Consider the following 24,077-nt stretch of genomic DNA (forward strand, 5'->3'; position numbering starts at 1 on the left):
GCGTCCTGCCATTTAAAAATTCACGACTCCGATCAGCTAATTCGACGGCTACTCGTGATTTTTTGGTCAAAGTCATCCTAGAAGTTTTTTTGTGTTTAGAAGAATCCATTGTCGGTGGACTTGCGCGAGGGTTGAAGGTTGAAGCTGCGGCAGCTGCGCTCGTCGAAGGTACATACCTTCTGAGAAGTTCGCAAGTACCGTGCCAAATTCGTGCGAAAACATGTGGAAAGCCTCGGAAAATTGTCGACGTTCATCGGGACAGCGCGTTTCGATAAGGCGAACAACGAAAGTGGACGTGCGCGCCTTTCGACGATTCTCGAGTAATCGTCAAAACGATCGTATGAGAAATATTTCGAGGAGAGGTGGTGAGAGTTGAAATTCGAATCCCAGAATATCGAAAAAAAAAAATCAGTTATTTGGAGATTTATATATTTCGAATATAAGGTCTCGAGCTCATATTACGAAAATTAATATTCTTATATAGGCTGCGTTCCTTCAGCGCTGAAAGCATCGCTCCATTTGATAGGTATTCGTTTGATATTTCGATGAGCAACAAAGAGAATGATATGCTTACAGCGCTGAAAGCGTCAAAAGGAACGCAGTCCTAATCATACTTATCAGATAGATTTTAAATCATATATATATATATATATATATATATATATATATATATATATGTTTATGTACGTATTATATGTATGGAAATAACAAAATTGTGCGTTTGTAAAATTATGTATATATAAAATAAAATAATATGTCCGTGAATATAAATTCACATCCAAAATTAAAGAAAATTAAAGAATTTTGATTTTCATAACTTTAGCTATTAATATATACCTATATATGTATATATACATATATATTTATTTATTTACAATAGAAACGTATGCCTGAAGTACAAAGTATATTCCATTCATTTTTTATTTCGCCAGAAAAACACGCGAAACCAGAATCAAGTGCAAAAGGAAAGAAAAAACATAAAGGAAAGTAATAAACGGAATGGCATGCAACGGCGGGGATGGAGGAGGAGAGACGATCAACAACCGGATACAACCCCCACGGGACGAAAGGAGCAGGCGATCTCGGTGGCGGTGACGGACGGTGTCGTGCCGTTGATCGCCGATGGAGTCTTTCAGTTTCTTTTGGACCGCCGCGAGCGCGGGCAGCGGACGCGATCGACGTGATGCGCGTGTGAAAGTTCGCCCGTTTGTGCACATCCTCCGCGCGCACGGCACGGATACGGAGATGAGAAGCAGAAGGATGTGAGAAAGAAAGAGAGAGAGGGGAAAGAGAAAGACGGAAAGGTATACGCGTAATTACGCGATATGCGCGGCGGAACACGTAAAAAAAAAACCGATGAACGAGATCGTTTACCGAATACGGATCCTATCCTTCCCGCGCGTTTAGAACAGCGATTACCGTGCACGCGCTTCTCGCGAACTGCGCGCGAGAAAGAAACGAAAGAAACGCTCGGTAGGCAGCGAGGGAAAACGCATCTTCCGCCTAATAATTATATTACTTTGTTGTTCGCGACACTACCGCGAGAAATCTCAACACCATTGTTATTTCTGTGAGCGTTACTTATAATATCAACAATCAAGTCATCGTCACTTTCTTTCTTCATGTATTATAGATACCATATGAAGCACTTCGGAACCTGTGGTATGTCGGTGTGTGTCGCAATTGGAATCGGCGTGTCGCTCCTTCGTTCTCCAAGTAACAGTCCGGGATCTGTCGCGTATCGAACACCGCTCGAAAACGAAAGTATCGGCTCGAGTTGTTGGCACTTCGCTTCACGGCGGATTATACGGATATTTGAATCGACGCGGAAGAGAGAAGGACGAGACGAGATTAGGCGAGATAAAACCGCTTGGAAACTTTTTCTAATCGCTCGGTGATCCTGATCGCGTAAACCTATATAGTAGCTATCACACGGGTCACGGGTCCATAAGATCGCAGATCGCCAGCGGATCACCCGAGACGTTTCGGGAGATCCCACACGTTTACGGAACGCGATGCCATAAACGGTGGCGATTCCGTCAAGGATCCGTATATGTCCGTAAACGATCATCGGAGATGTCATTCGCGCGCGCGAGAAACTTTCGACGACCGCGAAAGCGGTCGCGAGGATCTTTCGGGGCTCTCCCCCGGTCGAGAGAGACCGTTGGCGAAGCGAGGCGGCACGGTCGGCGTGGCCGGTGATGATCTTTTTTTCCGACGACGGCCCTGAATGAGTGCGAGTGAAAGTCCGTGAGTCAAATATTTTTTTCGCGGTTTCGTTCCGCGGGCCGCGTAACGCTCGCCGTTCGGCGGTCCAACACGTTGCGCGTGTCTCCGCCGTGTGATATCTTCCCTCGCGTGCGTATATATGTAACAACCGCCAGACGTAGAAAGGCAGTCGAAACTCTCCGAGGAGAAAATATGCTAAGATCTCGCCCGTCAACGGCCGACGTCGAAGATCGTTATCGTCGCCGCGAATGCAGGCGGCACCGTGACTCAAGTTTAGAAAAGGCCTGGCTACGCTTTTATCATTCCAGACCAGACGTGCGAAAACGTATACTTAATTCTCATAACCGGCTTGGATATGCTACAACCCACGTACGACGACGTGCGTTTGCGTAAATAACTAATAAATGCCGTGTTTGCGTCTGTTTTTCGTTTCGGTTCGTCTTTTTGACACTTATATAAAAATTAATAATTAATTAACTATAGACCCTCTCGATATTAAAATGAGCAACAAGGAAAAGTAGGTTTTGAGAGTCAAACGTGGCTAGAGTTAACGCTCTATGTAAATTTAATCAAATATGTAATACAAAACTTCTCTTTGCCGGTTTTATATAGTCCCAATTTTCATTTCTAGTCCGAATATTTTGCGGATTATGAATATTGGCAGAATTTTATGGTATTTTCTCTTGAAGTTAACTATCTTTGTATATTCAATTTTTAATATTCACTTTTTATACTCGTCGGAAAGCTTGAGATTATTTATCTATCATCGCGTCGCTGAAGATTGCTCAAAGTAGAAACGTATACGATTTATAACTTGTATTAAATTATTAATTAAATGTTACATAGCTCATTAACTCGCGCGTTTAACTCTCAAAGCTTTTCCTTGTTGCTCGTTGACTTATATAAAAGATTATATATGATCTGTTACGCGATTTGACACGTGTACATAAAAAATCGCGCATTTTTAATTTAGAAACAAGAAAGCCGGCGTTGAATTATGGATTAATTGTCAGTCTGAGTCGACGAACTTGAGAAGAATTTGTGAAAGTAACCGCGTTCGTGCAGAGATAACGTGCGAATCGCTGTTCGCTGAGAATAATCATTGATCGCTTTATGGGAGGACCGTTCCTCTTTCGCGCGTAACTTTTATTAATGTTGTGCGATATTTCAGGGTGCACGGTGTTAATACGTAAACATTGGCGAACGTGTCGCGCTGATGTGAAAGTGACTGGCTGCTGACCGTCCGGGTGCCGATGATGGAATGTACGACAATCGGGTGCTGCGGCATGTACATTGATCCACGTATCCTAGGTAATTACAACAACACGTAGCTTTTGCTGTAAGGACGTTGATCTGCGAACGACCGATCGATTTTATTACCGATGGAGGGACTCGAGGATCACGACTGGGACCGAGAAATGAGGGAAAAAAAACGGAGTGGCGGGCGGGTAATTGGATATGTCGTGTATATCGTGGCGAACGACACGCGCAACGGAATTTAACGCAACGAATACAAAGGGCACTTTCCAATACTCATGTTGACCTAATTCGAAAGCGGGCTATTCTCGCACATCCGCTTTCTCTTCTCCTCGTACGTCATGTTGACGAAATTTGACACATGCCGCGCCGGAGAGGAGAGGAGAGGAGAGGAGCCGCTCGCCTCGTGCCGAGGGTACCGATAACGCCGCGCGCGCGAAGGAGAGCCGGAGGGAAGGAGAAACGGATAACATTCGCAATCGGGAATAGCGTAAGCTTGATGAAAAAGGACAACGATGACCTCCATTAACGCTCGCTCGTTCGACACGTCCCGAATAACGTAATAGGCGCTTTACGTCGGTCGATTTCTTACGTGAACACAACGAATGTGAAAGCGACCTTGAAACGTGGTCAACGTGGATCATCCGCCGTCGCAAGCGCGCGTCCGATAAGATCGTCTGGTTAAATATACACGCGTGTATATAAATACATAAAGCAAGCCGGAGCGCGATTCGTTTTCGATAAAGAGGCAGCGAAAAGACCGATCGCTATTATGTTCCCGCAGGAAGCCACGAGGTCCGTCAACGACGAAAGCGCAGCTGATCGAGCATGCAGCGATGGTTACTGGCCTTGAACACGAGCCTGCATCCGATCCGTGCGGTAGCGTCCGAATGCCACCGAGTGCCGTCGGGGGATGCGTCCGAGTGCCGGCCTAGCGAGGCAAGTGGCGGTCCCGCGCGATCCCGGAACCATCAGGAGTCGGATCGATCCCGAAGGTGCGGAGGCCGACAGGCGCGTTTACACCGCCGCGTCTCTCTCACCTACGATCGAGCCTACATACGAGATCGAGTGGTAGGATTCGAATCGTTATACACTACTTACGTCTTTTTAGAATTCCCAAAAGAAATATGAAAAGAGATCAGAAACAAGTGGATGATTCTTACACCTATTCGCTAATATACTTGAAATCGTAAGAAGTTTGTCGCTCTTCTACTAGTCTCTTTCAAGAAGAGATTGAAGAAATTATTTCTCAGAGATACATTGATAGCCGAATGATGATTTTCTCGATTCTCATAAAACAATCTGGAAATTGCATTTTAATCGCAACTTTATGCGAGAAATATATGCGACATATACATTTTTTGTTCCAATTTAATAAAATTATTCGACAATATATTCATTGTTTTCTATTAAACGAGTATTGTACAATATACTATTATTCTGTTACAAAGAAATATATTGAAGGATGAAATTTAACTCAGTACCTTGAGTTAAGTAACATTTTGTTATTTTTAACTACCATATGAAATTTATTATTGATTTAATGTTAAATTAACGACATATATTGAATAAAAGCGGTGACGACCTATAGAAATGGTTAAAAATGACTCAAATTGAGTATAACAATTGACACTATGAATTTAACAATGTACTCGAATAATTTTTCAGGATAAGGTCGGACTTGGCGGACATTGAAATTTCGAAATTCGTGAGCGGCATCGTAGGCGGCAAGTCAACGGCGTCACGCAATAATCCACGAAGATGTTACAGAACGTCGACCAGCTCCGGTTACTCGAGCCACTCGCCGCCGTTGTCGGCCGGCTCGTATTCCTATTACGCGTCAGCGTCGACGAGAGATCCGTCGTACGGCGGCCTGGCGGTGATTCACGAGAGCGAGGCGATTCCGCGGCCCATTTGGCCCTCCGTCATCTATCGTCACGCCGAAGATCGCGGTGGCGATTACGAAGGTAACGATGAAAAGCGTTCAGAACGAAATAAAGCGATGACACCCATCCATCTTCACTTTTCGAAAATCTCGCTTATCGAAGCGTCTTTGTTCTATCGTAACAGGTATTTATACGTGTCGGGTATGCGGTTGCACGTATAACTATTCGCCACCGCCGCCCGCGCCGCCGCCGACTTCATCATCGTCAAGAGCGCGCGAGGTGCTGCTCGAATTATCCCAAACCCTCAATTCTGTGATAGACGGTAACGTCACGGCGGCACCGGAGGAGATCTTGCGCGATATCTCGCGGATCGTCTCTCTGGAGATCGGCACGAGGCACGACAACGTGTACGAGTACGTTCGCCCACCCTGGGCGTTCAACGATAAGAATTCATCGATATGGCCGAGCTGTTTAAAGAACGTGCCATCGAGAGTGAATCCAATCAACTCGAAACTCTACGTCAGCCCTCGTTGCCTCTACGGGTACAACTCGGCGCGGTCCGCGCCGTCGCTCAAGAACGACAGGACGACGAGACGCCAAAGCGACAGCGAGACGAGAAGGAGCTCCGGCCTCGCGAGAAAGAAGCCTTGCGAAACCGAGTCGAGGTATTCGACGGTGAGTATGTTCCGCCTAGCTCAATTAGCGTGACTATTTGAAAAGAGAGGACTTTTCGGATTTACGTTGTCCAATTAATTGCGTCCCAATTGACTCGTTTCGTACAAGCGTGTATATAGTTGCGCTACATGGAGGAACGTTGTTTCAGCAGCTGGAATGCAGCGACGTCGGGTCGTCCGCCGAAGAAACGATCGCTTCGTCGACCGCGAACGGTTGGAATCGTCGCTTGGCCGTTCGTGGCTTGGGAGAGGATTTTGACTTCACGCTCGACGTGACGCAGGCCGAGCGTCTAGGCCGGATGATCGCGAGAGCGAAACGGAAGCGGCAGTGGTGCAGAGCCATGACCACTCTCTTCGGTCTGGTTTTCTTCGTGTTGAGCGTCGTCGTCGTCTCGTTATCCGTAACGAGGGGTCGCAAGGTGTTTGGAAGCATGTAAGAGTCAAAAGGAAAGAACTTACCCGCGCGATCTAATGTTCATCCGAGAGTATATACTTACTCATGAAGGAACTGATTCGTCGGGTCGATGAATCTCGGTTCAACTTACTTTATCCTTTTTCTAATTTTTAGAGAGAACTAGAAAAAGATAAAAAGTAAGTTAAAAAAATCGAGATTAAAGTGAAATAGACATGAAACACATTAAATATTTCAGCAGCTCTTACCACAAATATTTTGCGATACAGATACTCTCGTTTCGTAATATATCTCTCTTTCAGTACCTTATAACATATATAAATATATATATATATATATATATATATATATATATGTATATTTTACACATATTTAAGTGTGGAATCCAAGGATAAGATCCTACAATCACGATATATGGCTGTGACCATGTTCTTTTTTGCATGCGTATTACTCCGCATCACGATTGTGTTAAATATGGATAAATTAGACTTCTCTTGCAGAGGCAGGCGCTAATAACGTTACCAGTCGATTGACGTCGCGCGGCAAAACAAAAACGGGTACCTACCTACATAGAACCGGGGTGACTTCGGCTAAACTCCGATTAACTTAATTCGGCGATCAGTTTAACTGACAGAATTGTTCAAAGCAAAATTGCATAATTCACTGTCCCTGTGATCTAATCGTTTTTTGTTTCTATACGTTAAGCAACAAATGAATAATAATTATGTCCGCGTTAAAATATTACTGTTAAATTCGCAGTGTTATGTTATACTCAATTTGAGTCATTTTAAACTTTTAAAACATGACCATGCTACTGCTGCTCTTACTCAATATGTCGTCAATTTAACTAAACCAATGGGGTTAAAAAATAATACCGTTTTGTGTTAGAATAATAAATTTCAACACACATATGCAGTAGTTAAAAATTAACAAAATATTATTTAACTCCATGGTATTAAATTTTATCCTTTAATATTTAACAGTGTACTTGATAAAGTTAATCGGTGACTAATTTAACCGAATTATTGTGAAATTTCTGATTAAATTTCATCACCTTTGATTAAATCTCCTTTTCTATATCTTCTGTCAATGTTTTGTTTTTTATTTTTTTTCCAGTTTTAAGAAATGGAAAAAATAAAAAGTAAGTCAAACCGAGATTAAAGTCAATCTACATTGATAGAAACGGACATTAAACGACAAAATATCATTATATCCATGTTGACAAAATGCAAGCGTTGCCCGACAAGTTAATCGCCGTTTAAATTAGCCGGAGTTTGATCGGAGTCGCCCCAAGAAGACCAGCTAGTAACCTGCGCGCGCCAATTTGACACTAGTCCGACCCTAGTCGCGCACGGCGCGGCGCGGCGCTAGCGAACGACAGGCGAATAACGGATGTGTCGTCACGCGAGTGACAGGTCAAGCGAAGAATTGTTAAAGGGGCGAGTCGACGTTCGGAGTTTCGGAGGGGTTATATCTAGCGGAGTGATCTCTAAATTGTTGCGCGATCACCTCGGCTCTCACAGCTGAAAGCCATATTCTCTGCATTCCTCGGGAACATTCCAGGCATCCTAATTCACGATCTCGTCCAGGTTATGCTCGTATCGATCTCTCTCACGTTCGCCCGATCGTTGTCCCGTGGAGGCTCGATATAACGTCGCTTCTCTGCCTCTTCCTCGAAGTAAGAATCACCTTTCTTTCCGCCAGTCCGGAAGTGAGCGTGTACGGCAAACGCAATGACGATAAAGAAAAACGACGTGATTTATCACGAAGCTGCAGATGCTGTACCGGTCGCTCCGAGACGGACATCCGTCATTTCTGTGTCTCTCTCTATGAACAAAAACAAAAATTGCTTCCCTGTATAATTTTAGATCGTAAAAATAAGTTAGATACACAGAATGGTGTGCGTGCCATGCTTTGCGGTTCCTATAATCCTAATAATATGGAGGTTCCTTATACAACCGTTACTGATCAAGTGGTGGCAGTTGAGGAATAAGGGACAGGAGGCCAAGGAGGATCGACCGTGTCCAGATTTGATAAAGGAATGCAAGAACGGGACGTGTACCTTGTCGTGGAAAGATAAGGGTGACGCGGTAAAGAAAAGCGAATGAGGAACAGTCGGGTCGCTTTTCGCCCAAGACGTGCGGTTTGCTCAATCGACATGGCTTACTTCGACATTTATACATTTTGTTGAATAATCAAAAGTTTATTATTTGAATATATTCTATTGATACGGTTAGACGAGTCGCTAGGACGGTGATCAATCTGTATACGTTTCGACTAAAAAGTAAGGTAATCTTTCATTTCGATTAATTAAACTGTGTAACTGTTACGCATATATGGCATATTTGATGTGTCGACATATTAGAACATATTAAATCCTATAAAGACTTAGTTATGTGGTTTGTAAGGGGTCTTTCTGTTATACGTATGCACATATGACAGATTCGCTAAATGGAACACAATTATCTCATGTATAATAGAATAAATATATAATGTACATAAATTCTTTTATGCATTTTTTACTTCAATACCGCTTCAGTGATCTAATATGTAATTTGGAGCGACAGAAATTCTGGGAAATATGCGTGTCAAAATATCAAAACGACATATTAGTATCGAAGATTTATAAACAAGTTATTTCATATATCGTGTTATCGAAGTTCTATGACACTAAACTTGCGACCTATTATTTGGACGTTTCGTATATTCATCTACAATGTGATACTTCATTTAAATTTGCATTTTAATTGCTATTGTTCATGTTGTGTTGTCCATATGAATGACAACCATAGGAAAAGAACAGTTCTAGATTCTAATTGCATTACAGAGTATCCTAATTTATGAAACGTAAAACAAATTGTAAATTTAATGTTATATCGCAAGGTGATCGTTCAGATATCTATATAAATACAGTCGAGGTTTATTATCTCTTCAATAATTCTTAATAATCATGAACATTTATTCTGAACAATTCTTACAAACGCTATCTTATCGGAGATTGACTTGAAAATTTACTCTAAAAATTATATATGATAAAAAATCTTTAGACTTGTCAAATATTTTTTTGTTGAGACGATAAGAAGAGAGATACATATATATACACAGGATGTTTCCTAAGTGATGTCGAAAACTTCAAGAAGTGATTTTCTCAAATGATTTTAAAGAAAAAAGTTACCAAGTATGAATATAGATTCGGAAATGCTTCCCTGCAGAGTTATGGGCCTTCAAAGTTTTATTTTTCTTTAACTTTAAACTCATGTTCATAGTAACTTCTTTTCTTTAAAATCGGCCAAGGAATCACTCTTGGAATTTTCGACATCACTTAGGAAACACCCTGTATATCGTTAATTTTATATATAACGTTTTTCTTGTCTAATTCGCTTCTCTAAAAAAGTATTTCTTGTCTTTATGTAAATATAATAATTAAAATATAAGTTAAAAAATTTGTCTTATTCTATTGAGGTAGTAGTTGTAAAGAACGTATTTTGAAAAAGATCCCTATAAGAAATGCCTAGGTTGTTAATATTTACTTGACTTTTATAAGTTCAATGTCATATATAAGTGTAGCATGAGGAGGAACAGTGGGTCCAGAGCCTCTAGATCCATAGCTGTAAAAGAAAAATGTATTAATTCACATATTTTTTTCAAAATAGTGTGACAAACAACACATTTGACTGAAAAGATTGAAAAAAAAATTGTGAAGATGACCCTCATTAAAATGTGGAAACGTGAAACGAATTGGAATGCATGAGCGGCATAAGCGAAATGCTATACATACCCCATTTTCGGTGGTATTATGAGACGACGTTTTTCGCCAACTTTCATTCCAACCGCTCCTTTATCCACACCGCGGAGCACAACCCCTGCACCGAGTTTGAATTCCAAGCCATGTCCTTTTAAGCATCGATCGATCTGTGGCATTTTTGACCCAATCCGTACATAAGCCGAATAATAAATTGTGACATGTTTGCCCACTTCCGCGATTTTCCCAGTGCCGGGTTTTAGCTGTATCACTTGTAGACCACCGGGTAAAAACCATGTTGTGTCATTTTTTTCCTGCTCTTCTTTCCTTTTCTTTTTCTGTTTCCCGTTGGCTTCTTCTCCGGTCACTTTCTTCTCTTGCTGTTTTCCATTTTTTTCTTGCCCTTCAGAGTCTTCCTCTTCACTTTTTTGGGTCTCGATTTCATCCTCATCACTGTCGGAGCTTGTTGATTCATAATAATCATCGTCGTCGTCGTCGTCGTCGTCATCAGAATTTTCTGTATCATCACAATTATCATTATCGCTGCGATTCTCATTGGAATTAGCTGACGACTTCATGCGCTTTGCTGCCTCGTCTTCCGGAGAATTTGCTTTCCTTTTCGAGTTTTCTTTCTTTTCACTTTCTTGGTAGTTTATCGCGTTTAAGGGGATCCTGGAGTGACGGCACCGTACAGGTTGTACTATCCAGCCTCCGTATACGTCATCTTGGTACGTTATTGACTCATTGTTTTCTATATAATCGCTTATTTCTTCCGAAGTAGTTAGACCTTCCATTATATGCACAGGAATAATGCTTTTAGGGTCGGGATCATCTACCACCTTTTTGTAATATCCACTCAAGTGTACATAACCACCGCCGTTGCACAAAAATGTTATAAAAGTTCCTCTTTCAATATGTAAGTTGAGCGGTACTTGCATCACGTTTGCCTTGTCTAAAGTGCAAATCAAATATCTCGTAGCGTCTCCACCAACAATCATCATTACTTGTATTGGGTGATCTGTGAAAAGAAAGAGGCAATAAGGATTTTCAAGCACACATTGGCTGCGATCGGCAGTGAAAACTGCTTTATGCAATTGTTATGCAATTGTTGTAAAATTTGTGAATATGATTGTTGTGTGCTTTTAATTTTGACCGGCGAAGCTAAAGATATATAACACTAATCAAATTCATGAATTTTAACAGCAGTTGCAAAGCAGCGGTCTCTGCTGAATGCGTTAGAACATACTACGGCGTACCAATAGTATACATTTGCATTGTTCTAGATAAATAATGGAAACTCGTAGAAGAGTATCTGTTGAGCTAATTAAGTCATTTACGATGTCGTCGCGATTACAACAATCGTTACGTATATCTGTCCGAGCACTCATTGAGAGCACGTTAGGCACCAAATATTCGGACGATACTTAAGATGTGCGGCGTAAAAGATGATGCCAAATTAGGAAAAAAAACAACATGCAAGTTTTGTCCACGTGACAAAAATAAAAGGACTTATAATTTGCGAACCCGCGGTACAAAATTCCTCGATGAGTCTCATCAATCTTTGTGCGCTCAATGTATTGAACGTCATAGATGACGTAATCTATGTGAATAATTGATTTTTTTTATTTCATTGTTTTTGTAAATAAACATGCATTATCATTGGTTTGTATTTTTTAACAAAAATTCAAACTTTTATCTACAAAATCGCCTGAAACTAGAAATGTGAAAATTCGTCATTTTTGGAACTTTGCAATTTTGATAACATTCCAATATTAAAAATTTTTTTTGTACTTTGAAATGTACTCTTTCAAAATCTGACGTTTACTTTGCATTTTTGAGTAATCACAATCTTACAAGACGTATTTATTGGTACTTGTTATCATTTTAGACTAATTCTGAATTAATATACGTATTTTTCAATTTATTTACGATCGGAAGAAAAAAAAAGATTAAAATACGGTGATAGTTATGATGAAAAAATATCCGAGGTAAAACCCTAGTGTGGTTTTTACGGACGCGAAGTAAGAGTAAAAAAACAAGTGTACAACTGGGGTTAATCTTATCGTCGTGTCTCCAATTGATTTCAAGACCGTGAAAAGTTCCAGTTATTTAATACAAAACTTCTATACCCTATATTATCTTTTACTAATCTTTTTTTCCTCCTCTTAAGCAGGGAACCCTTCTTTTGCTCACTATTCCCCTTAAAGGAAATCTCATCTTATGTCTATTTTTACCCATGTAGATTAACTTTAATCTCGGTTTAACTTACATTTTATCTTTTTTTTTTAGTTCTAAGAATTAGAAATAGATAAAATGTAAGTTAAACCGAGAATAAAAAGAATCTATACATTGACAGAAATAGACATCCAACGAGAATTATGCGTGACGAAGTTCGGAATCAAACTCACGCGATTCTTCGATTACCGATCATTCGCACTCACACTGAGCCACGTGTCATCTCAACGATGTTACGGCTTCTGCATACAGAACGCGGAAAGAGCGCAGCAAGGTGTTTCCGCGTCCTGTGTGTAGGAGTTGTTAGGACACATGCCACGTACGTGTATGCACGCGCAGTTATCAGCAGTTATTCCCCAACGCGTGTAAAAACGTGTGGAAACAAAAACGGTGGGTTTCAGGTATGCCGTTGAGATTTTACGAAAGCGCGTCGTAAGTTATATCTTACCGATGATAATCTTCGAGACGTCCAGACTCGCCATGGTCAAATGGAACGACTGTTTTACGAGCTGCGTGTACTTTTTGTGCGGCTGCAGTAGCAATGCTGTAACACAAGTAACGCGAAATTAAGCGTAACATCACCGAGTGATCTTTCGTGCCGGTTTTCGTGTCGACACGTGCATCTGGATTCCTCAATTTCGAAGCGGACGAACGGCAATAGGTGACCGCTGGCCGGACGAGACATTTTGCCACGATATACATATATTTTATTGATATTTACAGAACAAACTCCTATGTGCCTTACCCCAAATGCTGATATATGCATCGCCATCAGTAGCATTGCTAATAAACTTGCTAATAGACTTGCTAATAGACTTGCTCGTAGAATTACTCTCTCTCGTAGAATTGCTCGTAGTATTCTCCATATTAAAACGGAAGACCGATCGAGCCAGAGAGAACGAGATTCGTCCGTACACGACAACTCCTAGGACACAAATGTGGTGAATCAGAGGTAAATAGAATTTAGTTTGCTTGCGATCACGTGCAGTGGAAGGGGGGTTTCCATCGAACAAGAAAGATCTTTTACGCGTGAGTGGTGTGGTCAACTTGTGAACAACAGGCGATTTTTGGCGATTGTTTTGTATACGTATACCGAGGTTGCTATTGGTAGGGGCGGAGCTTATTCTGTCAACATGTACCGCAAAATGTATGCATATACTTTTCATCACCTTTCTTCTTCTTCTTCTTCTTCTTCTTCTTCCCCCCTCTCTCTTTCTCTCTGTTTCAGCTTGAGATTGGATGTGGCGATCATGATCATGGCGCAGAAAGATGTGCGCTGCTCTAACGAGCCGAAGATCCGAGTTCAAATCCGACCAAAAATCGTCGGTTTTATTTGATCGCCACCTCTCGGAAGGGTAATGGCAACCCATTCTGAGAGTGTAATATCCTTTAGGTTTGGGGCACTAGGGCAAAATTATTGTTACGAAACAAAAGGGAGGCCTCGGATTTGATGAAGGCGGCGGAACTTCAAAAAGCCATGGCTCAATCTTCAGCTGTAGAACCATTGAAGAAAAAGAGAAATTTGATAAATTTATCGAAAAAAAAAAGAACTCGTCTGCATACTTTTTACGGAGGTATTTCTCAATCTCGTCTTTCTTTCTGCGAATCCCAAAGAAATTGACATCGTGGGAAACGAGGTGGACGAGTTAGGACCGACTGCGCGTGAGATTGAAGGACGACGTATAGGAGTACCTCTAATAACGTTGTCCTTCAAACTCACGCGCAGTCGGTCCTAACTCGTCCATCTCGTTTTTTTTCCCACGATGCCAATTTCTTGGGCACCTTCCTCCCATTCATCGTCATCCTCAACGTGCACTTTTATCGGTACCGTCCAAGTTCACCCTGCACGCGGGTGATAACGGGGCGCGCGCGGAAAGAATGCAGTTTTGCGGCGATACGCGATGTCCGTACAATAGTAAATCGTGAATTTAATACCGCGCGCGTGCCGCGAGCCGTGAGCCAGGTAGCCAAGTGGAAATTTCGTTTCAAGCAATTCCGCCACCTTTCGCAGGTGGAACTAATCGCCGAGCCAGCTAATCGGATCTCGATATCTCGATCGAAGAGAGTCGCCCTCTGTCCGTGACGTACCCACCCCACAGCTGACTCTTCTGACGGCAGATTCCTCCGTTCGACGTCCAATAAGAAGATTAATTTCCTAGAAATAAAATGGCGTCTTCGGGAATCCCTAGGATCCGCGCTCTCCCATTGGACGTCGCGTATCCACGCACTTGTCGATGCCCGTCGGGGAAGGGTTGAAAAGGCGAGCGAGAGAGAGGAAGAGAGCGAGACAAAGCGACGGAGAGAGAGGAGAGAGCGCGAGAGCGAGGAGAGAGGCGACGGCGACAGGCGCTGCAACCGCAGGCGCAGCGGCGCGTCGCGATCGCACTGATCGCAGTTCGCAGTCAGTTTCGGAGGCGCGGCGCGATAGGCGACAGGTGGGTTCGCACGGTCCCTGGATTCCCTGGCACCTGGGGATCGCTCGACCGCTCGACGGCCTACCCGAGGTAGGCTCCTTCGTCCCCGTCGCAGACGCGCGCCCGCGCGCGCGCGCGCGGACGCGTACACATTTACATATATACACCTGCCCGCACACCTGCACGCAGGCACCCATAGGCCATAGGCACGCACGGCACGGGATGGCGTCCACGAAGAGGAAGCAGGACGAGAGGAACCTGAAGACGCTGCGCGAACTGGTCTCGCAGCCGGGCAACAAGGAATGCTTCGACTGCAACCAGCGCGGCCCGACTTACGTCAACATGACGATCGGCTCGTTCGTCTGCACCTCTTGCTCTGGTATGCTGTAAGTAGCTCCGGCTCTCTCCGACTTCTCTGCGTGGCCCTCATCGCCTCCTCCTTCCCTCCCCGCGGATGTTTCCTGGATCGCGCGCGTGTTCGCTGCGCGGTACCGTTCTCGCGTTCCCCCACGACGGCGGCGGCGGCGTGACATTGGGCAAATGTCACCCGTGGTCTCGGACGACGACGGGGGGAGACGGCGGCGAGGTGCGAGGATCCTGACCGAGATACGATCTCTGATCTCTCCTCCCGGGACCACGGTGAGGAGGCCACGACGGTACCAGTATCCTGCGATTCGGGACACGACCGAAGAAGCCGCGATGGTATCGATGTAGCGCTCATCGGCTCGACGTTCCAAATTCTGGTCGACGGCTATAAATAGAGGGAAGGAAAACCCGTCGCGCGCGCGGCCGCCGCCGAGCCACGGAGATGCCCCTCCGCGTGGGACGCGCGGCCTCCGCGCGAAAATCGCTTCGGGCAACGTAAACGTACACGTGTACGGGCCTTTGCGTTCACGATCGTTGCGTCGCGACGCGACGAAAAGGAGGAAGAAGAAGAAGAAGAAGAAGAGAGACGAGAGAGGAGAGACCGTGCGCTCTCGCGCGGCTCTGAGTCATCGCGTTAAAACGTCGGCGCGGCTTCCACAGCCAGGAAGTTAGCGCTATCAGCGACGTCGACGTTTTCTTTGTGCGCAGTTCTGGTTATCTATCGGTGGTCGAAATGTTACCGCCGAGGAGAGAAAAAGACCGCGTCTCCTCTCGTCTCCGTCCGTTTCTCTCTTTCTTCTTCCCTCTTCTCTGCTTCTTGTTTCCATTCCCGAGGAACTGGCGATCGCTCGCGCGCGCGGTCAAGTCTCGCAGTCTCGCATTGCGCCGATTGCGCGAGGCGAGGCGGCCGCCGCGTTGCACCGCACACGCGCGCACGTGCGGATTTTTAAATCTCGTTACACGGCTATATTTGCGTCCTACGACGTATTAGAGGCACGCGAGGCCTTCGTTGTTATTCCGTCACGGAAACTTAACGATTGGCCGGGTCGGGTGGTCCGGGGGTATCGCGGGACGAAAGTGTCCCGGGGCGAACCGCGGCTCGAAAAATATTGTCCGTATGACGTAATTACAATTGCCAAGCGCTCATTGATTTTCCGCGAACTCCCCTCTCTCCTTCTCGCTCTCTCGTTTCGTATTGTCTAACAAATAATTTCGAATTAATCGGCGTAGAAAGCCTTGGTTTCCAAAATTACGGTCCCCCTCGTAACCGCCGATCGGCTGTAAATGAAAATATTTTCTCGGAAAGGATAGTACCGGTAGTACCAATAATTTTTTCAAGCCACGGGGAACCATAAGTATTTACGCGAATCGCGTTGCGTTAACGATCGCGAGGTTTGTCCATCCGCTCGTCAATCCGATCTTCATATTGATAAAATCGAGTCAGAATCCTAATCTACAAGCTCTCGCGTTGCACTGCGCTTCCAGACGAGGCCTGACACCACCGCACCGGGTAAAGTCCATTTCCATGGCGACGTTCACCCAGGACGAGATAGACTTCGTAAAGGAGCACGGCAACGAGTACTGCAGGAGAATATGGCTCGGTCTGATGAACTCCAACTCCCCGCAGAACTTGGACACCAAGGACGAGCAGAAGATGAAGAACCTGATGAGCGCCAAGTACGAGATTAAGAGATACTACCTGGACCCGTCGATCGCGAATCAAAACATAGTGGCGCAGCCGAGGTCGCAGTCCGCGAGCAGCGTCCCGAGGGTACCGAACTCGGGAACGTCCGCGACGCTGCCCGCGCCGGTCAGTCAGAAGTCGGCGAGCACAGACGCGACGAACAACTCGAACAATTTCTCGACGGACTTCGTCGCCGACTTCAGCAAAGTTCCCGATCCCTTCTGTCCGGCGACGACGGCGCCGGTCGGCCAGTTCGGTCAGCAGCCATTCGCGCCGCAGCCGTTCTTCGCTAACTTCGACAATAATCCGGTCTTCAATAATTCGAAGAGTGAGTACAGCGGGTATCGCGGTACCTTGTCTTCTCCCTTTTTTACGTCAGAAATCCACATCGTAACGCGACGCCTGTTTTATAACGAATAATTTTATTATTGAGGTATGGAAACGTCCGCAATGTTTGATCAGGTCGGTGGGAACGGCACGATGAACATGAATGGGATACACGCGCCACCTTCGGAAGATCGTTACGCGGCACTTAAAGACTTAGATTCGCTGATGAAGCAAACGCAGTTGAAGGAGGAGACAACCTTATCCGCATCTACGTGGAACGCGAATAATTCGAATGGTGAATATCATTTGCGGGGATTACCCGATAACAAAGTGCCGATTAATTACACACCGATTGATATAAAAAAGGAAGCATCGGATTAAACAAAGTTCTCATTTGCAGCACCGAACGCTACGTGGAGCATAGGAGTAAATAATCAAACACGCGTCATCTCGAATCCCTTCACGGGTGGTGACTTGTGGCGGCCGTCTGCAAACGTAGTCAACAATAATACTCAATCCGTCGATAGCTCTCTGTGCAATCCCGCGAATCCGTTTAAACCGACTCAATTCCCTGTAAATAATGGTAAGATATGACGTTAACTCACGCATTCTCCAAAACTAAAATTAAAAAAAAAGTTACTACGACTGTTGTACAACAATTATTTCGTAATTTATTTTTTATCAATGTTTATATGTACTTATTTCGATCACTTTCAGCTTAGAAGAATTCGAAAGAATTCAGGAATCAGGAGCGTTAAAAAAGAAATATCGTGTTATATTAATCGTCGGTAATTTTAGTTTGTAACAACGTTAATGCTTGGGATAAACTTTCAGATTCGCAATGGATAGGCATCGGCACACCTAGTAACGGAGATGTACTCCAATTAAGTCAACTCGTGACGCCGCTAGCGAACAAAGTATGGCAACCGACGGTACCGGCGTACCACGCAAATCCATTCGTGGTAAGCCGTAATTTTGTCTGAATTCTCGTAATAAACTTGAAAGGCTCTTCCTCTCGATATGTTTACTCAATCATCGTTAATCATCGTTACAGGTGGGCACGGGCGTGAGCAACGTGACAAGGAATTCGAACAACCCCTTCTTATGATTATGTACGCGTAAGCTTTGAATGGAGATACGAACAAATAATTCGAACTAAAATATATTTAGATTAGGTAAATTGTTATATCGTGACCTTATTGGCAATTAGTGCCATTAACTTTTATTCCCAGGAGCACCAATCTCATATCTATATAAATGGGGAAAAAAAATACTTTTATTTATGAATATAATATACGTTAATAAAGATTAATATTTGTTACTAATCGTGATTGTTACTTGGCGATACTTCCAATTTCTTGGCGACAAATTCTTAAATAAGACAAATCTTTCCTTTTTCATTGTTTCTTTTGACGATATACGTGTACCTAAAAAAAAATAAATTATGCAACGCGGCAATGACCAATGTTGGAAAAATAAGGAGTAAAACTCTTACCGTAGCACAAGAGTTTTAAACGCACACATATTTGTATTATAGCTGTTACCGAATTGAAAATGGACAGAGAAGAAATAAGTCGAAATACATTTTTTTTTCTTATGCACACTTAAATAGTTTATTTACTTAAAAACTTCTAATATAAATACAAAATCACAAATGAACACTTAATAGTCTTCGTTATAATTCAATACCAATAGCTCTAGAGTAGAGATCCACTTAATCGTTCATAATTGCATGATAATTAATTATTACTTGATCATTACACTTGCAGTCTATATTATATGCAGTTGTAATATATTATTAATAACAGTCGGTTCGCGTTTTACAATTACATATGAATATAAAGATAAGCCTTGTGTTGTCAATTAGCTCGTGTAGCTGTCGTATCAATGTTTCTTTGTTCGTTTGTCGAGTAGTCTGGAAGCTCCGAGGAGTGTAATACGTGTTACCGATTCACTTAGAGTAATAAATTATACCTCGCTGTGTAAACGGTGAAAAACAATGGAGAAACACTAATATACGAGTAGACCAATTATATTAATTGTTATTGTATAAACGTACGAGAGATGTGTGATATTGATATTACTAGGCAGGCGTCGCGTATCTTGGCGATACATCTGAAAGCGCATGGACCGTCTCCTTCTTCGTGGCACGAATTCATCTAGCAACCGTTACTACTGGCATTGCCTTTTGGTAGTGGGCGCACCAAGTACAGCTTTTCTCCCTGCTTATTGGTGTAGATTGGGGCCCTCTGGTAATGATCTACAAGCTGATCTAGCGTGTGGAACTTCCTCTGACCGATGCAGTATAGCGCTCCTTCCACGTGTACCCTAAAGTGCTTGTTGCGTCCCGGCGCTTTCAAGGATACCGAATAGTCGCCCATCTAAAAATTGACGATAATCAGAGCGATGAGCAATGACCGTGTTATCGTCATATTTGGTCAATACAATTAATTAAATACAGCGAGTTCTCGATTAATTGTAAGTTTTTAGAGTTTCAATGAAATCTTGAAGATATTAATTTTATTGAAATACAGGCAAAAATTATATACGTGGATAAATAAGATAATCGCAAAGATCTTCGAAAGTTTGAGTTTCGACTGGGAGATAATCGATCGTATCTCGCGAAAAATTTGCTAAGTTCTGATTTAATCGCGACGGTAGCCGCTATACTCACGTTGGTTTCACTATCCCTGATTAGGAAATCTCCGTCGTGGCCGTGTTGATTGAGCAGCGTGTCGCATTGCGAGCGCGTAATACTACCGTAGTACCAAGGCTTGCCGACGAGATGCGGCCGATCGCCGGGATCCGGCCTTCGTTCGAGGGAATCCCCCTGGCTGATCTCGCTACTCGTCATACCGCGCTCGCGGTACGGTTGCGTCAAGTACTCGCTGAGCTCTTGGAGATAATTGCGCGGTACCAGGCCAACCTGTCCCTGGCTGTTTCTCGCCTTGTACCATTCCGGGTCCGCCGGTGGACGATCGAGGATCTCGAGGCGGTCGCCTTTCTCGAACGACAGCTCCTGATCGTTATTGGACGAGAACGAGTAGAGAGCCACCACGATGTCGAGCACGTTCTCGGCCATCGCGTACGTGTGAAGCGTGTCGTCGGCGTCGCCTTCCTCCTGGGTGTAGTTCGACGGGAACCAGCCGGCCTGGGTGCCGCTCTGGCCCCGCCACCAGCCGTCGTTGCTCTTCTCGAGTATCAGGATCCTGGTGCCCTTCACGAGGGACAGCTCGTCCGCCTGCTGCGCCTGGTAATTGTACTTGACGACCGCGGTGCCGATCGCCTCGCTCGGATCGGCCGGCAGACGTCGCGCCATGACGGGGGACTCGACCGCCCGGGACGGCGAGTTACCGGATGGCAGCGTCTTGGAGCCGGAGCCCTTCTTGACCTTTTTCTTAATACTATCGAACAGCGAGGGCTTCTCCTTCTTAACATAGTTGCTCGGCACATAACCAGCCTGTCCTCTCGCGCTCTGCACTCGCCACCAGTGCTTCGAATCGTCCAGCAACAGATAGCGATCGTTCTTACGTAAGTCTAGCTCCTGAGCACCCTGTGCCCCATAATCATATTTGGCGACAACGTAACATACGTCGTCTTGACTCGTCTTGCCTGAAACGTATCACGGCCATCGTCATTGCACATACCGACGTAAAGATGCGTGAGAAATGATTGCGTTAGACTAGATTCCACTTTTAATCAACGTTTGTTTAATCATTGTTTAGTACACGTGATATTTACTACAAACGCTTCGCTATAAATTATCAACCATCAGATTCAACTCGGATTTTTGTTGAATTTATAAATACATAAAAAAGATTTACGCGTCACAAATCAACAAAATAACATTGTAACAAGATCATCAGGTTCTCGCACTATTTCTGTCAATGGGATACGCGAGACAGAACCAAACTTACCGCTCTTAATCATCACACAAATTACTTCTATATATCTGCTCACAGAAACAATAAATGTATACTTTAATAGAAATTTACGCAGCAAATGTCACAGTCGGTACAAGGATCAATTATTCACGCAGCAATCCAATTTGATCGAAAGACGACAGAAAAATAAAAATCCTTAATATTCTCAGAGAAACCAAGGTATACGGTAAAATTTATCAAGATACACAAGGACGAATCAGGGTCGAACCAATTACTTTGCGTAGACCTGATGACAAACTTCGTCGCGAGTCAAAAGAAAGATTTACATACAAAGCAAAAAGCGTACGAAAATAAAACGTACCATGCTTCATGGCTGCCATGTGCGTGAAAATAAATACATATATATATATATGTGTACGACGATATATATGTATTTAGATTTTTGTATGTACACAGCTGAGTGTGGCGTGTGAGTAGCTGCTACTCACGTACTACTTCAACAAATCTTAAGTCTGCTTGTACAGAGTCGACGGCGTGAGTGCGGCAGGCATTCATTATTTAGTTTTTTTTTTTGTTTCAGTGCTGATGCACCTGCTGATTTCTTTGGTCAGAATCCATCGTTCTCAAGGGTAGCGCAAGCAAGTGCATTACCAACACTTTGGGGGAAAACAAAAATAAACGATCATTAGCGCAAGATTCATCAGAGACGGACTTCATTTTTATCGTAATATACTTAAAGAGCTATGGCACACGTCACAGAGTGCGTTACGCACATTCCGTAGTGGCGATCCCGCAACTTCTCTACGGAGTTGCGAAGCTGCCGAGGAAAGCATTTGACTAATCGGTCATTTTACAGCTGTGCAATATATACTCGTTACAGTAATTCGTGCCGATAAACACAATTTTGAATTTTAACTTTAGAGTTTTACGTGGAGACTCTTCAGACAAATTTTCTCTTACGAGAAATGAGAATGACGGCACAATACCGACCGACACGTTAATGACTCACTCTATGGCATGCCCGTTTACGTTTTTAGAAACTTTTATTCCTCTACAAACGTGCAATATATTCTATCGAAATAGCAACCACTGTATCGCGATAAATTACGCCGCGACAAAATCGTTTACGAACTCTTTTTACGTCCATTTCCATCAATGCAAGATCAATTTAAATCTCGGTCCAACTTGTGTTTTATCTTCCTCCACGAATCTATAATTCATGGAACTGAAACGATTCGTGGAAAAGACAAAAAGTAAAAGTTAAACCAAGATCAAAGTCAATCTACGTTGATATAGATCACAACTTTATAGAAATGAATATTGGCAAGCGACTCGAGGCGATGATTGATAACGTTATAAAACCAGTTGGAAACTGCTGTAAGCGGCGTGTAAATCAACGGCCATCGCGTACCGCCTATTGCGTTACTTAAACTTGAGTGACAGTTATGCTAATATAACAATAATACTTCTATAGACAGCGCATAATCTATCAGAGTGCCGTAATACAAACACATACGCATGCGGTAGACAAGTGTGCTACTCTACTCGAGCTAATAAATACGATCACCAATAGGTATAATGTAACTAACATATTTATCCCGACATATCCGATAAGAAAGACGTGAACGCGCTCTTCGTTATTAAAACAGAAGCTCGAAAGAAATGAATTTTTCGCTAAACAAAATCCACCGGTACGCGATAACGCCGATACGTCTCTCCCATCTCGTTTCTTATCCCCCGGCGTTTTGACGTCCATTTCTACCGATATAGATTAACTTTAATCTCAGTTATCTTCGTCCAGTTCCGAGAATTTTTCCAATTCACAACGTTTTCTTAACAAAAAGGCACCGACAGAAGTGGACGTGAGAGAGGAAGGATCGATCGAACGTCATTCTCGAGCGACGATCGCCGTCGCGGCGTCGCAACAGCGATGCAGCTGTGCTCTCTCCGTCAGGATTGTGCCTCGCGACTCGGACTTACGGAATACGGAGCATCCGAAGCTGGAGGCACTTGAAAAAACCGTCGAGTTCTCTCCTTCCTGTCGCGCCTAGGCGGCGAACTAATCTAGCGAGAAGCGGTCAAAAGAGCACGAGGAATAAAAGCCGGTGTCGCATCTGCGCGGCGCACCGCGGTCACTCGAGATTCACAACCACGCTCGCCGCCGGAGTCAAAGGCGGTTTTCCGACTCGCCGCGCCGGCGATCTATCGCGTTATCGAGGGGAAAATCGACTCGACCCGAGCGACCGTGGGGGGCTCCCTCGTCCGCTTCTCTTCCCACCGTCTCACCGTTTCTCGCGAGGAAGGGAAACAGCCGAGGCGACGCGACACAACTATCGTGCGAGGAGCGCAAGAAGAAGAAGCGAGAAACGGACGGGCGCGGACGCCGCGCCGTCGGACTTACCGATTTTTAAACTTGACATATTCCTGCATAAAGAGCTTTTGGAATCTTACGTTGTTAACACGGCTCGTTTTCCCCCACCCCGAGCCGCAGCCATGAAACGACTGAGCGGAGCGTACCTATGTGCCGGGGGGGGCTCGTGCGTGTCTGTCACCCTATCGCTCTTTCTTTCTCTCGCCTTTATCGCCCTGTATCTCTCTCTCTCTCTCTCGCTGTTTCCCGTGCGAGCGAAGAGGAGCGGGGAGTCAGGGAAGGAGCGCGCGGCGAGCGCCGCGTTCCATCCACTTTCGATCGTCGTCGTCGCCCGTCGTCGTCACCGGGCCCGAGGGGCCACGCGCGAACACGGAGCCGCCCTTCCTCCACGCCGCCACTTTCCGTATCGCGCGAGTCGACGGCCGACGGTTCGAAGCGATGCCTCACGCTCACGCCGATTCGCCACACGTTCGCGGCCGCGCTCGTACGCGACGGCGACCCCTCCCGCACGAAAAACAGACCCACCCTGGCTGGCGAGCGAGGATGGCCGCGAGACGCGAGACCGCCAGGACCGCCTACGGAACGTTTGCCGCGCC

At 44.4% G+C, this 24,077-nt stretch overlaps 4 protein-coding genes across 19 annotated transcripts; 2 read left to right on the plus strand and 2 right to left on the minus strand.

Annotated features, from left to right (window-relative positions):
- The first annotated feature begins 17 nt into the window (after nucleotides 1-17).
- Nucleotides 18-8,964, plus strand: LOC143894598 (uncharacterized). 5 transcript variants are annotated; one of them, XM_077401004.1, is made up of 7 exons: nucleotides 18-3,540; nucleotides 4,271-4,557; nucleotides 5,155-5,453; nucleotides 5,557-6,047; nucleotides 6,196-6,479; nucleotides 6,959-8,136; nucleotides 8,441-8,964. In XM_077401004.1, exons 2-6 carry the CDS (start codon nucleotides 4,400-4,402, stop codon nucleotides 6,969-6,971), a joined length of 1,245 nt encoding a protein of 414 aa, XP_077257130.1. In that variant the 5' UTR covers nucleotides 18-3,540; nucleotides 4,271-4,399; the 3' UTR covers nucleotides 6,972-8,136; nucleotides 8,441-8,964. The 5 variants fall into 5 exon arrangements, with proteins under 5 accessions (XP_077257130.1, XP_077257143.1, XP_077257151.1 ...); XM_077401017.1 differs by having other exon boundaries at nucleotides 6,199-6,479; XM_077401012.1 differs by lacking the exon at nucleotides 18-3,540 and adding an exon at nucleotides 3,848-3,976.
- Nucleotides 8,595-14,455, minus strand: Fkbp39 (FK506-binding protein 39kD). 6 transcript variants are annotated; one of them, XM_077400797.1, is made up of 6 exons: nucleotides 14,250-14,451; nucleotides 13,605-13,928; nucleotides 13,181-13,360; nucleotides 12,884-12,979; nucleotides 10,237-11,218; nucleotides 8,595-10,066 (listed from the first exon to the last, which is right to left on the minus strand). In XM_077400797.1, the coding sequence occupies exons 3-6, from the start codon at nucleotides 13,299-13,301 to the stop codon at nucleotides 9,985-9,987; spliced, it is 1,281 nt and encodes a 426-aa protein (XP_077256923.1). In that variant the 5' UTR covers nucleotides 13,302-13,360; nucleotides 13,605-13,928; nucleotides 14,250-14,451; the 3' UTR covers nucleotides 8,595-9,984. The 6 variants fall into 6 exon arrangements, with proteins under 6 accessions (XP_077256923.1, XP_077256914.1, XP_077256909.1 ...); XM_077400788.1 differs by having other exon boundaries at nucleotides 14,128-14,451; XM_077400783.1 differs by having other exon boundaries at nucleotides 13,605-14,034; nucleotides 14,128-14,451.
- A 317-nt stretch (nucleotides 14,456-14,772) lies between these two features.
- Drongo (Arf GTPase activating protein drongo) lies at nucleotides 14,773-18,551 on the plus strand. Of its 3 annotated transcripts, XM_077400566.1 has the most exons (7): nucleotides 14,773-14,939; nucleotides 15,039-15,235; nucleotides 16,701-17,227; nucleotides 17,333-17,521; nucleotides 17,627-17,809; nucleotides 18,061-18,188; nucleotides 18,281-18,551. In XM_077400566.1, exons 2-7 carry the CDS (start codon nucleotides 15,072-15,074, stop codon nucleotides 18,332-18,334), a joined length of 1,245 nt encoding a protein of 414 aa, XP_077256692.1. In that variant the 5' UTR covers nucleotides 14,773-14,939; nucleotides 15,039-15,071; the 3' UTR covers nucleotides 18,335-18,551. The 3 variants fall into 3 exon arrangements, with proteins under 3 accessions (XP_077256692.1, XP_077256700.1, XP_077256703.1); XM_077400574.1 differs by having other exon boundaries at nucleotides 14,773-15,228; XM_077400577.1 differs by lacking the exons at nucleotides 14,773-14,939; nucleotides 15,039-15,235 and adding an exon at nucleotides 15,301-15,488.
- A 259-nt stretch (nucleotides 18,552-18,810) lies between these two features.
- Nucleotides 18,811-24,067, minus strand: Dock (SH2/SH3 adaptor protein dock). Of its 5 annotated transcripts, none has more exons than XM_077401062.1 (5): nucleotides 23,512-24,067; nucleotides 21,599-21,766; nucleotides 21,472-21,483; nucleotides 19,901-20,838; nucleotides 18,811-19,607 (listed from the first exon to the last, which is right to left on the minus strand). In XM_077401062.1, the coding sequence occupies exons 2-5, from the start codon at nucleotides 21,663-21,665 to the stop codon at nucleotides 19,386-19,388; spliced, it is 1,239 nt and encodes a 412-aa protein (XP_077257188.1). In that variant the 5' UTR covers nucleotides 21,666-21,766; nucleotides 23,512-24,067; the 3' UTR covers nucleotides 18,811-19,385. The 5 variants fall into 5 exon arrangements, with proteins under 5 accessions (XP_077257188.1, XP_077257195.1, XP_077257205.1 ...); XM_077401069.1 differs by lacking the exon at nucleotides 23,512-24,067 and adding an exon at nucleotides 23,091-23,500; XM_077401079.1 differs by lacking the exon at nucleotides 21,472-21,483.
- Nucleotides 24,068-24,077: the final 10 nt, after the last annotated feature.

This window comes from Temnothorax americanus, unplaced genomic scaffold (genome assembly GCF_048541705.1).
Source record: "Temnothorax americanus isolate GAGA-0224 unplaced genomic scaffold, ASM4854170v1 Scaffold1, whole genome shotgun sequence".
In the NCBI taxonomy this organism is placed as follows: domain Eukaryota; kingdom Metazoa; phylum Arthropoda; class Insecta; order Hymenoptera; family Formicidae; genus Temnothorax; species Temnothorax americanus.

What these genes read in the sequence shown, in the direction of transcription:
- LOC143894598 (XM_077401004.1), top strand. Translation starts at nt 4,400, where the DNA reads ATGCGTCCGAGTGCCGGCCTAGCGAGGCAAGTGGCGGTCCCGCGCGAT. An exon ending in TCGCGGTGGCGATTACGAAG is followed by an intron (nt 5,454 to 5,556) that starts GTAACGATGAAA and finishes CTATCGTAACAG; the next exon opens with GTATTTATACGTGTCGGGTA. An exon ending in CCGAGTCGAGGTATTCGACG is followed by an intron (nt 6,048 to 6,195) that starts GTGAGTATGTTC and finishes ACGTTGTTTCAG; the next exon opens with CAGCTGGAATGCAGCGACGT.
- Fkbp39 (XM_077400777.1), bottom strand. Translation starts at nt 14,228, where the DNA reads ATGGGAGGAAGGTGCCCAAGAAATTGGCATCGTGGGAAAAAAAACGAG. An exon ending in CGAGTTAGGACCGACTGCGC is followed by an intron (nt 13,361 to 14,155) that starts GTGAGTTTGAAG and finishes TTTGTGTCCTAG; the next exon opens with GAGTTGTCGTGTACGGACGA. An exon ending in CGTCTCGAAGATTATCATCG is followed by an intron (nt 11,219 to 12,883) that starts GTAAGATATAAC and finishes TTCTTTTCACAG; the next exon opens with ATCACCCAATACAAGTAATG.
- Drongo (XM_077400566.1), top strand. Translation starts at nt 15,072, where the DNA reads ATGGCGTCCACGAAGAGGAAGCAGGACGAGAGGAACCTGAAGACGCTG. An exon ending in GGTCTTCAATAATTCGAAGA is followed by an intron (nt 17,228 to 17,332) that starts GTGAGTACAGCG and finishes TTTATTATTGAG; the next exon opens with GTATGGAAACGTCCGCAATG. An exon ending in ACCACGCAAATCCATTCGTG is followed by an intron (nt 18,189 to 18,280) that starts GTAAGCCGTAAT and finishes TCATCGTTACAG; the next exon opens with GTGGGCACGGGCGTGAGCAA.
- Dock (XM_077401062.1), bottom strand. Translation starts at nt 21,665, where the DNA reads ATGAATGCCTGCCGCACTCACGCCGTCGACTCTGTACAAGCAGACTTA. An exon ending in TCAGGGATAGTGAAACCAAC is followed by an intron (nt 19,608 to 19,900) that starts GTGAGTATAGCG and finishes GTCAATTTTTAG; the next exon opens with ATGGGCGACTATTCGGTATC.